Here is a 13,813-nt window from a genome sequence, read left to right on the forward strand (position 1 = left end):
AAGAAGGTCTCATCTAGAATTTTCCAATCTACATAGTCATAAGCCTTTTCCTAGTCTAGTTTGATAACCAGGGCTGGAATTTTGGAAAAATAGGTACAAATTGCAAATATCGGGGTGCAAATAGAATTCCCTTTTCCATGATTACAATGGTTTCTAATTGAATTTCAGATCTGTGAAACACCTTGGTGGGATTCATTACATAAAAATATGTATGGAATAGCATTGTTTATAAGAAAACTATACTTACAGGCACAATAAACTATATGAAACATTAAACAGAAATTGTAAGTGCTTCCATACCCTTGAAATGAGACAGAGTTGCAGGTGTCACAGTGCTAACTCTTGGATCAGGAATACTGTCGTTTGGAATGTGTTTTCTTGATCCCAAGGCAGGATTGCTATCGATTATTGCAATACTTAATGATTTTGTCAATGGCATGCTTGCTGAAAAATTTCACGACAAGAAATAATATAAGAGTTCGAGAAAAATTGCAGAGACTGTTAATGTACGTAGTCTTTCCCAATAAATAAGGAATTAAGATGCAACATGTGGTTAATAAATATCATACTAACATTTCCGGAGTCCTGTTTCACATTATATTCAAAATAATTGAAGTTTCCCTAAATGAAATAGAACATTGTCCTTTACTATTTGACAAATCCCATGACTAGAACAAGATTTTGCGATGTCTGATCAATCAAAATTGCAAGAAACACAAATTAAAAACCATAAATGTTCCCCATCAAAGCTCCCAAGCAGACAGAACTAAATAAAAAACGAACAGAATTTCTCTTTCGTGAACACTAACCATGAAAACCAGCAAATACGACTGGTGTAACTTTCTGCAGTAAACCAATGGTAAAATGGAATAAGCCGATTGGGAGCATACACAACTATCATCATTCCAAAACCAAAAATACAGATAAAATCAATTTCTGGCTGAATTACTTCAGAAATCATTGCAGAGAGAAGATCTCCTTCAGACATCTCCTTGATTGGAAAAGAAGTTATCTTATATTTGTTTTCCTCCCAAGAACCATAAGTAGGATACCAGCAAAATTCTGAATAATCATATAGCTTTTCAATTTCCAACCCATATCTCTCTCTCTCTCTCTCTCTCTCTCTCTCTCTCTCTCTCTCTCTCTCTCTCTCTCTCTCTCTCTCTCTCTCCCTCCCTCCCTCCCTCCCTCCCTCACACACACACACAAACACACACACATTATCATCATCATTACTCTGCACCTTGTGATACAGCTTTACGTAAATTTTTCTGACTTAATGTTAGCTTTCAAAAGAAAATTATGTAGGCTTTTTTAATGAAAATTAGAAATCCTAGATTATTTACAATTGCATTTTATGGCACATTACTCATAGCAAAATCCTAAACTACAAAGAATAATGTTCTGCATTTACAAAAAAAAGGAGGAAAGAACTCCCTACTTTTAATAAATTGATAGTTGCACTGTAATAGAAGAGTTAAGCAATATAGAGATGCTTACAATAGACTATTACGGTTTGATAGAGACCATCATAGGCCATTACGCTCAGAAATAGACAACAAGCAATTCAAAATGGACAAATGGACACCTAGTACAGCAGGAAGCCAGCCAAAGTGGCTTCAACCAAAGAGATTGTTTGGCCATCATCTATGTTTTTAGGTTTAAGATGGGTTCCAAAAGTTTGTCTCTTGCTATGTCCACATACAAGGACAAGCCCAAGTGGATGTCATTCTAATTTCCTCCTATGTGACCTCATCAACATTTTCAAACACCAGTTTTCCTTTACACTTTTTTTTTTTTTTTTTTTTTTTTTTTTTGAGAGATCTGTTTTCCTTTTCACTCTCTGCCCAGATACCTTCTCGAACAGTGTAGATAAAGCTTTAATTTCCAGTTCTCTAAACAAAGCATAGCTTCTCTAGCATATTATGTGGATTAATACCATCATCCACAACATGTGAAGCACAGTTTCTCTAGCATATTATGCCATTTCTGAGACAAAACAAACCATTAATGAAGCCCAAATTGCTCAGTCTCCAAAACACATTTGAGGAAAACATATCATGTAATTATAAGAAAGAAATGTTTTCAAAGCACAGGATGAGAAACTTCAACCTTGGAGCTTACATATGAACCAAGTAGTTGGTTACTAAATCCAACATTATTTAAGCTTCTCTAGCATATTATGTCATTTCTGAGACAAAACAAACCATTAATGTAGCCCAAATTGCTCAGTCTCCAAAATACATTTGAGGAAAACATATCATATAATTATAGGAAAAAATGTTCTCAAAGCACAGGATGAGAAACTTCAACCTTGGAGCTTACCTATGAACAATAATAGTTTGTTACTAAATCCAACATTATTTAATCTCTTTTTTCCAGTATTGTCAGTATATAAATTACTTATTACATACTACGGGCAAATATGAATGATACATCCATTATAAATAACATGTATACAAGGACCGGACTAAAGCAATAATATATAGGTTCTCTACTCAAACACCCCTAGAACTGATGCAATGGTATGCAAAATGTTTTTCACAAAAAACTAGTAGGATGTCTGAATCATGACCTCGGAAAGGATATCATCCAGCTAAAACACAAAATGACGTAAGGCAACGTGATCTCTAATGACCAAATCTCCCAAACAGAATACAATTGTCTTAAATATGCTTCATAAGCTCAAGGAACATTCACATAATCTGTAACTTATTGGTGTTACCAACATATGAATGTTTATGGGGAAAGATGGGGAAGCAAGACTCAAAAGGAATTTTTGTGCCTATAGAATCTCAAAACAAGCTTACGGCATTTTCTAATGCTCTGCTTCTTTGGTGAATTCAGAAAGAACACTTCTTTCTTTCTACATTTCCAGGATTTGAAAAACTGTCCTAGAAGGACCTAAATTGCTATGGGCCAATGGCAGTGTTCCAGGCCATGGTACATCTATAGAAACTAGAACTACATAGTTGACCAACTCCGGGGAAGATGATGACAGAAATTATATAGTACAGTCCTAGTCATAGTTACCAGAATCTCTCACCAAAGGTTGCGATTCCGATTCAGAATCCCGATTCGGTGATCCCGACAAGGAATTTTCACCAAATGCATTTCTGTGAAGTCAAGAATCTCGATTCCTTATCTTAGGAATCTCGATTCCTTATCTTAGGAATCTCGATTCCAACACGTGCAAAATATGATTTTCAATATTTATTGATTGTCAATTCCACAATTGTTGAATCTTGGTTTTACATTTGTTGAATCTGGATAAATGTAGAATCTAGATAGCACATATAATGATACTCTCTCTCCAAATTAAAAACACAAACATAGGGCCATGAAATACAAAATAAACAATTCAGAACCTATGAGAAACATCACATCAGAAACTCGATTTTAAAGATATCGGAATCTCGATTCCATATATGAAGGCATCTCAATTCCATATGGGGTTCAATTCCGCAATTGTTTAAAGCTTGGTTACGTACTTATTAGGAACTTTATTTCTTTTCTACTAAAATTTTGTTGTTGGGTTTTTTAAGAGGTTTGCAATCCTGCCACTATGAGGAAGCTCGTTGTACTTTGTGGATCAAACCATCATTTAAGCTCACAGAAGCATCCGAGGGAACAAGTATAGGACTTCCCCCCGATCATTCATTCTACCATCAGGTGCAACAATACTCGATTTTCATCACTACAAGTTGTCGTTATTATTTTAGGGTTGAATCACACCATTGATGCTAATGGGTTCCCCCTTGAGAGGTTTGAATTTTGATTTTTGGTTGGCTAATAGATTTCCATCTTTTTTTTTCTCTCTCTATTGGTTTTTCTTGTTGGTACTTGTTTCGATATGCTTATGGTTTGGAGGTAGCTGATGCCTTTTTTCTAATAGATTTTAGGGTTCTGATTTATTTTTTTTCATTTGGGTTCAGATTTTTCTTTTTTGGGAGCGTCAAGGACAGTATTTTTCTGGTTTGTATTAGGGGAGTGGATCTCCCAATTTGTACTTTTAGATTTACTTTAAAGTTTGTTGAATATGAAGAAATGAAGCTGTAAATCTTGATATATTTTGTTGAACATGAGAAATAAAGCTCTAAACCTTGAAATATTATGTTGGTTTTAATGGTTTCCTGTGTTTAATCCCTGGTGAAGGTCGTTTGTACATAACTATGAACTTTCCTTGTCAAAAAAAAACTGTATGTAACAATGAAGTTTCCACAGGTGAAGAATGAACGGGAAATTTTACAGTCTGGGCAGTCTTACAATAGTCCATTGCATATGATCTTTTTATTCTTGAATATTGAGTCATCTGAAAAACATTTTGTGGATAATTGATATCAGAACATCTTTAGTTGATGCATCGGATGGATATATCAATTTCTGTTCATAATCTTATGATACAAGAGGGTGGGAGGGTAACAGTGATCTAAATGTATAATAATTTGAATTGTCCATTTTGTTGTTCATACTGTGGTTTAATTATTTTCAAAAAATTGTCTTCACTAGATAGATTTCAAAATCTAATCAACAAATCCAGGTTTTACAAATACATAAACCAAACAAGGGATTTACAATATCCTGGGTTGATCCAAAAACTATCCAAACAGTATGGCCCCCAAAACTCGGTTCTGCATGTCCTAGGATCCAAACAACAACCTATAAGAGATAATTGCCACGTCTAAGGCGACCATACGTTCCTATGCCTTTTTTTTCTTTTTGTTGGCCAGACACAGGATCAGCCTCTTCTACATCTGTTTGCTGGTAGCTGCAAATAAATCAGACCACACTGTCATTTGATCATCAAACAGAAATTGGAATGGCATAAAGATTGGAACAAATGATCAAACCATATTAACATATCAATACACTGCCAACCAGTAATAGATTTATTCAGTTTTCAATTGCTATGATCTGTTCTATTTCATGATTATGATCAATGATGTGCACCAAAAATTAAGGTGTTTTTCTCCACAAAGGCTGATTCTTGATTTCAATCATGTTCAAAAGCATTAATTATAACAGTTATTTCCTGATATGACACTATTTTCTAGACAACAGTCGTCAGAACTTAATTTCAATAAAGTGAAAGTTTGTGCAATTGAAAAAAGATCAATGGGTAATAAAACTTACCTAGAGTACAAGCAAGAGCCATGCCAACCATGCCTCCTCCGACAATGGCAACATCATACTGCTCAACATTATTTGTTTCAACAGGCTTATCTCCACCCTCCTAGAAAGTTCTTACAGCAAACCCATCAGTTTCTGGAAAAGCATATTGACCCAATCATTTGAAAGAGATTTTAAAAGAATTTCATAAACAATACATATATAGACACAAGAGACTTTGGTGTTGCATAGAGAGCTTCACAATGATCTTCAACCCAAAGTTAACCAGAATGTAATGTTCTCTATGAACTTGTGAAAACAGTTCATATTTTTAAAGAAAAAATGAGATGAATAAAAGAATAGGCTTTCCTATGTAGCCTCACCTAATCAAGGGCAACACGTGTACCAGAAAAATTTTGACGGTGTAATTTTCAATAATCTACCATAAGCAATATGCAACCCAATGATTAGGAACTAACCTCAGCCAAGGGACTCAGCCGAGACTGAGTGGACTCGGCCGAATCCTATACAAGGCCAAAAGCCCCAGATAAATTCACAAAATAGAAAATTTTGAAAAAAAATCAAATGAATCCACTAGAAGTTAAATAAAGTCAAAAATAACTTTCAAAATTCCAAATAATTTTTAAAAATTATACAAAAACGGATTTTAAAATAATTTGACTTATAATTGGGACATTTAAAAAGAAAACCCAAAAAACTAAAATAAAAAAATAAAGATTATGCAATAAAATCACCAATCTTTCCCAAAAAAATCCAAAATTATATAAAAAAAATTATAGAACCATCCCATAACATTGAAGCCAGCGATACAACTTTCAAGTGGACTATCTGTTAGTTGTCAAACATAGGTACTTGACAATGAAAATCCCTTCTCATCCTCACATTTTTATAACTTTCCAGGGTTCCAGAACTATCTTCCGAAGTAAATATGAATTAAGATTATTAATACAAAAATATCTACAACATATAAAACAACATATAATTTACATTTGTAACAATTTCTCCATTAAATTTACAAATACTTGACAATCTAACAAACAGAAATGCCAAGAACGAATACCAAAAAATAAAAGGAATAAAGGTCATAAATGTAATCGGATGTACATGAACATTTTCAGCTTGATGATTCAAACTAGCTTTGGCAGCATCACTTGCATAACTCCTCTTCAATAAAATCCATGTACGGAAAGCGGATGCACAATTCCAGGCACGCATCCTGATTTATATAAAATCAAGACAAATGATAACTCATTCAGAGAAACTCCATGTTCAAAATCATTAAACCCCTCCATGGCTACTACCATATTATGCTTTATCGATCATAACCTCTCACAAAAATGCAAAAGCTTCCACAATAGTGCAGTCATAGAACAATGGAGTTTAGATACCAATCAGCAACTGATCAAGAAACAATTCGTAATGACAGAGAGTAACAAACTTATATCAAACAAAATAACGAAAACTGAAGATCATGGATTATGAGATGGGGCAAAATGTAACTAGAAAAAGAGGTGTGAGAAAATGTAAGCTGACCTGCCAATCGTTCTTACTGAAGTAGAGAGGGAGGAAACCATTGTTCTGTTCTCTTTTGATTTGGGTTAAATAGTTGATCTGCGGGTTAAATAGTTGATGTGCTGTTACTCTCTCTGCAACTAAATTCAATCATCTTACAACAAGTTCCATAGAGCAAACGAAAAAAAAAATGGAATTTGCAACTTTTGGTGAGTACAAGTAAGCTTCGAATCTCACTTTTCCTAGGAAAAAAACCGAGTCAGGTTTTGAGCCGGGGGGAATTATGTGGACCTCACTGCACCATAGTTTCTTGTCTCCCGTACTTTTCAAAGGTTATTGATGAGATGGGAATGGTATATTTATTAAAAAAATGGAGAAGTGTAAAATGAGTCCGTTTATTTTTAGTAACACACTTAATATTGACAATTGAATGTGAAATTGTGTAGCCACATTTTCTTTTAATCAAGCTTAAAGTTTGAAAAAATAAAATTGAACTTTGTGACACACTTGAGCTATGAAATTTCACTGTCCGATGGTTATAAATAATGTGCCATCCATGTACCAAAGGCAAATAGTCTCTTAGTAATACAATTCCTTAAAAATTGGTATTTTTATTTTAAAAATTATTTTAATAGATAATTTAATTATAATAAAGTTTAAATTTTATGAAAACATAATAGTATTTTTGAAATTAGTATTTTATAACTCCATTTGTAAAATTCCATCATCTTTTAATAAAAATTTCAACTTTACTTGAAGATGATAAAAGATCCATTATCTTTTAATGTTATTTACACAAGTACTTTACTTGAAAGCTACATACCACAATTAACTTTTTCAAAAAGAAAAAAAAAAAAAAAAACCGTAAGTCCACCCTTCGCAACTCATTCTAACAATAAACATTTGTAATTTGAATAGATGTAAAATTGTTGATTTTTCCTTTTTTTAAATTTTAAATTAGCTAACTAACTCCTGCATAATGTATTTTTGTGCAGCCACCCCTCCAGAGAAAATAATTTCATTTTAGTTGAAAATGCCCCTATATTTAAACCTACAGTTGTCTTTTTTAAAACTTAAAATTAGAAAGTTTAGATAGAGAAATCATCTTAAAAATTTTGAGAAAGAAAAATTATCTCAAATTTCATGTTTATTGAAAACAAAGTTATTTTCTTCCTTATAAAGTAACTCAAAAAAATAAACAATAATTAGGTTAGTCATCTAACTTAAAAAGTATTAGGGGAATCATACCTTAAAAGAATGAGCAGGGGTTATATATAACTTCACCAAAAATTGTAACGTCCCCCTTGCCAAAAAGAACCCATATAGGTTCTTCTCTTTCAGTTTCTCCCCTTGGTCTCTCCTCGCCTTATTCATGGTTTGTATTTAGGCATGGAGATTACCGTTCAGTCTGCTTCTCAGTGTTTACAGGAATGAAATGGGAGGACTTCTCGATTTCGGAAAGGGGGTTTTACTTGATCTAATTAAAGTGCACCTCCAAATTTTATCATAACATGTAATTTTGATGTACAAAACTCCTAGGATTATCTAAAAAGCTATTTTTATATCCAATTATAAAATTTTAAATGCCAAAATTTGTTAAAATAAAGTAGATCTATATTTTTTTTGACAATAATACTATCACTTCATTGATTTGTAAAATATAAAATTAAAGTGATTGAAATAATCATTTCCCCCAAGCCAACTCCTTTTCTGCGAAAGCATTTGCCATCTCATTAGCTTCTCTAAAAACGTGTTGATACGAAACATTCATCTGAGAAGTGATATCCACAATCTCCATCCATTTCTCTCGCAGCATCCACAGAGATCCTGGTCTCCCTATTGCACCAATTTATGATATTAAGTGAATCACCCTCAACAATACAAGGCACATTCCTGAATATTTGTAAAAGAATGTGAAGTCCTTGAAGCACCGCTTCCATCTCTACAAAATTGGCGGTATTCATACCACAAGACCCTATGTAGCATAACACAATGTTCCCATTTGAATCCCTTATGAAGCCTCCAAAGCAAGCCACACCTGGATTTCCAAAGAACTCCGATCAAACTTTAATTTGAAACTTTCAACTGCCGGCAGTATCCACACTCCCCTATCCCAAACCTTTAGAACCTTTTGTCTAATCAAATTTGCAAGGTTCACAGAGACATCCACTTTCGAAATACCAAACCCTTCTTTAGTGATCGACAACCAACTCCAACTATATTGAATAATTCTTCTTCTAACCACATTCTCACGCACCATTTTTCCTTTAAAAATTCGAAGATTTCTCTCCTTCCGCAACTCCCACAATACCGATGCCTTAACAATTTGCCAAAATTTCCTACCCATAGATGTTAATTGTCAACATTCCCATTGATTCAACATGTCAGTGTGAGAGTTTAGGAATACCATAGAAAACCCCAACATCTGTAGTACCCAACTCGAAATATTATAAGCAAAATAGCAATGAAGAAAAAGGTGATCTCTACATTCTTCCGCTGCCCTATACATAAAGCACATATTAACTAATTCTACCCCTCTTCATCAAATTATCAATTGTTAGAGTCTTTCCTTGAAATAAAATCCATAAGAAAACTCTAATCTTTAAAGGAAACAATCAACTCCATAATTTGTGTAAAGATGGGCAGTTCCATATCAAGCGGTCATAAATGTGCAACGAATATGCGAATCTAATGCTCAAAATTCCATCACTTTAAGCTTCCTAGACAAGATCATCATCTACCAATTGAGAGAAACGACATCCTTGAAGAAGCTTTAGCAATTTAGCATATTCAGTAATCACAACATCCAGAATCCTATTTTGTGTCAATTGAATTCTCCAAACTCCTGTCACACCATCTCCATCAAACATTTCCAAAATTGTAGCTTCTTGACTTGATGAAGACGCAAAGACATGTGAAAACCGAAATTTAAGAGGACACTCACCTAACCATTTGTTATATTAGAATGAAATTCAAATTCCCTTTTCCAAGTACCCATGTTGAGCCATTTAGTGAAAGAAAGACCAATGTGATCCTACCGGGGAATTTTTTTTTTTTTTTTTTCTTCTTTTCACCCATTTTCTTTTCTTTTTCTTTTGGCAAACGATCACTTACAAGTGGTCTTATTACAATAACTTTTGTTTCAAATAAAATAAAACTAACAAATCCAAGATCTTAAAAACCTTGATGTTACTAAACCAATTTTCTTCTAATCAAAGAAAATATCCATAATTTTTATGCTTGGGAATATAAAGACAATATAATTAAATATAGTAAAAAACAAAAGGAGAGTACCAGAGATTACCTCAACCGAGCTTATTACACTCCACACCGAGTCACCATCATCCGATGACGTGGGATTAATTATCAACCTTCAATATCAATCGAGAAAGCAAGTTTATCCCAAGCCACACTAATAGAACATGATCCCCTTTGATCACAAATTCAAACCTAGGTGAATTCTCTTATCAACCTAGTTTGAGAGAGATGGATTCTCGTTTTAGTATACCCTAAAACCCCTAGCCATAAATCCATAGTTGAGAGATGGGAGAGATAATAACCTCATAGCCCTTTTTTACAATGTGGAAAAGAGAGATCAAAGATGAGAGAATGGGCGTACCCCCTTTGGGCTTTCATGAGAGAGATAAATTTTGTTAGGAGAGAGATAGAAAAATAAGGTGTAAAGATTTTGGGTAGAGACAATCTCTTTTATAGGCTTTAAACAATATTAGAGTTTCTTAAGGTTTTTCTTGGCATGCATCTTTTTGTGAGATTAAATATGAACCATTGATCTTGGATGACTTGTGGGGTGAGATATTTGAGCCATCCATACCATAAATGAGCCATCAACATTATAGAATATGCTAGAACCTTTATCCCCCTCTTTCCTTTGACCATTATCCCTTCATTATAAATCAAATAAAATAATATTGATCATAACATTGTGTTTTATCCAAAAATATGTGTAAGCCTTATCAATCCTTTTAAAAGATTCACTCAAATCTTCTTTAATCACTTATCCCGTAAAAGATAATAAACCCCCTAAAAGTTGGGCATGCCACCCTATGGGAATAGAAAGCACCAAAAATTAGGGCGTGTCACTCATGTGGTGTCTTTTGTTGCCCCCATCAATTTAGGGCATGGTGGGCCCATGTGCACAATGGCCCCCAATGTTATTTTTAAATATTTAAAAATCAATAAATGACTTTAGAATTAACTTAAATATTTAAAACCTTAAAAATCAATATCTCTGCTTTTATAAATCCAAATTTTATAAATAAAATATTCAGAGATCTAAAAAAATTCAAATAATAATTCTAAAATCATATCATCATAAAATAAACAAAATTAAATTCATTAGATGGGATAAGGATCTATATGGTCTAGGAATAAATAATCTGGGGCACTCCACCTTCAACTGTGGACTACGGACCACATTTGCTTTATCAAATCAACCCAGTGTTTTTCATGGCCCACAGTCCATGCAGGGGCTCATTAGTGGGTCACCAAAGTCTGGCCGATGAGCCAAGGGGTTATAATCCCAGTATGTGGAGTTTAGGTTCTCCCCTAAAGACGGACAAAGGTAACCTAGACCTCATGAGACTACAACTCCTATGACGCATAGGGGTATCTCTCGCACATGCATACGCTTCACCCTAGAATGTGGCTTACTTTCTCGAAACAATCTATCGATATGCATGCTGCATGATGGTACATGGATGAGGCTTTGGCCCCCATCTATGAAGGCTACCATCACTTACAAGAGTCACACAATCTCTCGGCTCACTCATCTAGGCATACTCCGACCTCATCAAGGGATGACCCATTAAAACTCTTATCGATTTATACTATATGCCCATATAACATGGGGTTTTTCCAACAAACAGGCCTAGACCGTCAAGCACAGTCCAGTATCAGCAAACATCGATTGCTTAGTATGGTCCATGAGAGACCACACTCACACTGAGTTCATGTTCTACTATATCATTTCATTGTACAAGCACTCATAAGGCCTTTAATAGCTACACTCACCCATCATTTAGCACAAACAATCTACTGCCAATAATCCCTTTCCATAAAAGTCATTGATATGTTGCTCTTCTTCCCCTTGAAAACCATTGAGTTGTTGAATCTACTCCATATTTCAATACGAACACTTCTCTCCACATTTGATCCCCCCAATGCATGGATTGCCACCACCACTTTCCTAAAAGCTGATTTACCAATTTCACTCTCTGAATTCCCAAACCGCTATCCCCTTTAGGAGTGCTAACTCTCTCCCAATTGACTAAATGTTATTTCTGTTCCTCTCCATAGCATCCCCATAGAAAATTTCGTATCAAATGTTTCAAGTGCTTGCATACTGAACTAGGCATCACTAACAGAGACATTAGATATATAGACAAATTGGATAATAATGCTTGAATTAACATCAATCTTCCTCCTAATGATAAGTGTTTGGTTTTCCATAAATCTAATTTTACATTAGCTTTTTGTATAATGGGATCCCACACTGACTTAGGTAACTTAGAATCTAAAATTGACACACCCAAATATTTTATCAGAATCCTTTCAATATTGCAATCAAGTAGATCTATAAACATATGAAAATCTTGAAAATGGATGGGCTAGGTAATATGTTGCAACATGCATTATTTTTGGGACTCGATTTTGTTTTTTTTTTTATATTTATAAATCTCGATTTTCATATTTATACATCTCAATGTCGAGATGATCAATTAGAGGGTTTTTCAACATTAAAACGACCTTTTTCGATGGATTTTTTAGGTGCATCTTTAATTCTACATTTTAAGGTTGCAACGTTATATAATTTTTTTCCATAATTCACATACCTCTCCACATGACACTGGAAATCTATTATATGACAAAGATTACAAGGAAATATGATACTTCTACTGTTTGGGTAGACTTTAATAGTAAGGAAATGGAAAGAGATTATCTGAGATTTCTCCAAAAATCATGAAAGCGATTTCGCGCTGTGAGGGGTGAAAAATCTATTACGCACCTTGATGGGTAATCTTTGGGAAATCTTTCGGACGCTTCTATCACTACCCTATCCCCTGTTTAAACAAATACCAGCATGTCGTACCCTCTCTCCCGTAATAACTGGTTTGCATAAGGTGCTCTCTCCCTCTCTAAGCCCACCCACTCTCTCTCTTAATAACTGGTTTGCATATGTTCCCTCCTTCTCTAATTACGCCCCTCTCTCTTGAGCCCTAATAACTGGCTTGCAAAATGTGCTTCCTCTCTCTTTAACCAGTTATTTTGGTGTGGATAAGCCTTACTCTTTAGTCTTCTCTAATTATTTTGGTATGGATAAACCTTAGCTCTTTAGTCTCATCCAATGCCTCAAAATTTCCTACTGCAACTACCAAACCTTTTAGTTTATTAATCAAACTTCTTCTCATTTTTTAACTTGTACCATAAATATTTTGAATTTGGTATCATAAATTTATTGCTTATTTGAAATTATATAGAGACATTTGAAAGACTTCTATAAAAAATAAATAAAAATAAGGCCTATCACAAAAAAAATATGTTATTCCAATCATATTATTCCAATGACTTATCATGTTGAAACCAAAGTCTAATCATGTTAGAAGACATGTGATTACATGTAAGTGAATGCAAAATAAGTAGGAAATGGTGTGATGATGACTTTAGAATGATACAAGTTATTATTAAAAAATCTTTTTGGAATGATGATGATGTTATTATTAGAAAATCGTTTTGGAATGGTGTGATGATGACTTTAATTCCTCATTTCAATGGAATTTTATTACAAAAAAGAAAGAACTGATAGTTTATAGACAAGTGTGGTAAAATGTCGGTAATGCATTTCCCATATTTATTCCAAACATAGCCAAACACTAGCATTTCCCATATTTATTCCAGACATAGCCAAACACTATTATTCAAATTTTATTTCGCCCTATTCATCATTTGTAGTGTAAAACCAAACTTAAGAAAAAGGACCAAAGTCCATCTTGCACTCCAAGGGCCGAACCAGCTCCAAGTAAACCAAAGGATAATGAACTACATCACTAACCCCAAAACTTCATTTTTTTTCTATACATCCTCTAAGTGGATATTAAAATTTTTTTTAATGAAAATATCCCACTAAAAGCATGTTTTCCTTCTTTCTTTTTTT

At 33.9% G+C, this 13,813-nt stretch overlaps 1 protein-coding gene across 9 annotated transcripts in view; it reads right to left on the reverse strand.

Annotated features, from left to right (window-relative positions):
* LOC18444040 (FAD/NAD(P)-binding oxidoreductase family protein) overlaps positions 1-7,010 on the reverse strand; it is a 35,502-nt gene extending 28,492 nt beyond the window's left edge. The window contains exons 1-5 of one of the 9 annotated variants that reach the window (XM_011628725.3): positions 6,880-7,010; positions 6,664-6,782; positions 6,235-6,346; positions 5,134-5,233; positions 301-444 (exon numbers count right to left, since the gene is read on the reverse strand). In XM_011628725.3, coding sequence (XP_011627027.1) covers positions 301-444; positions 5,134-5,233; positions 6,235-6,346; positions 6,664-6,704 — 397 coding nt within the window. In that variant the 5' untranslated portion in view covers positions 6,705-6,782; positions 6,880-7,010. Of the gene's footprint in view, positions 1-300; positions 445-4,659; positions 4,769-5,133; positions 5,266-6,234; positions 6,347-6,663; positions 6,853-6,879 lie in introns of those variants that run through there. The other 8 variants (XM_088871256.1, XM_020673510.2, XM_088871252.1 and 5 more) reach the window with 8 other exon arrangements.
* Between the last annotated feature and the right edge of the window lie 6,803 nt (positions 7,011-13,813).

The sequence above is a fragment of the Amborella trichopoda genome, chromosome 7 (assembly GCF_054954075.1).
Source record: "Amborella trichopoda isolate Santa Cruz 75 chromosome 7, AtrichopodaSantaCruz75HAP2 v2.0, whole genome shotgun sequence".
NCBI classification, from domain to species: Eukaryota; Viridiplantae; Streptophyta; class Magnoliopsida; order Amborellales; family Amborellaceae; genus Amborella; species Amborella trichopoda.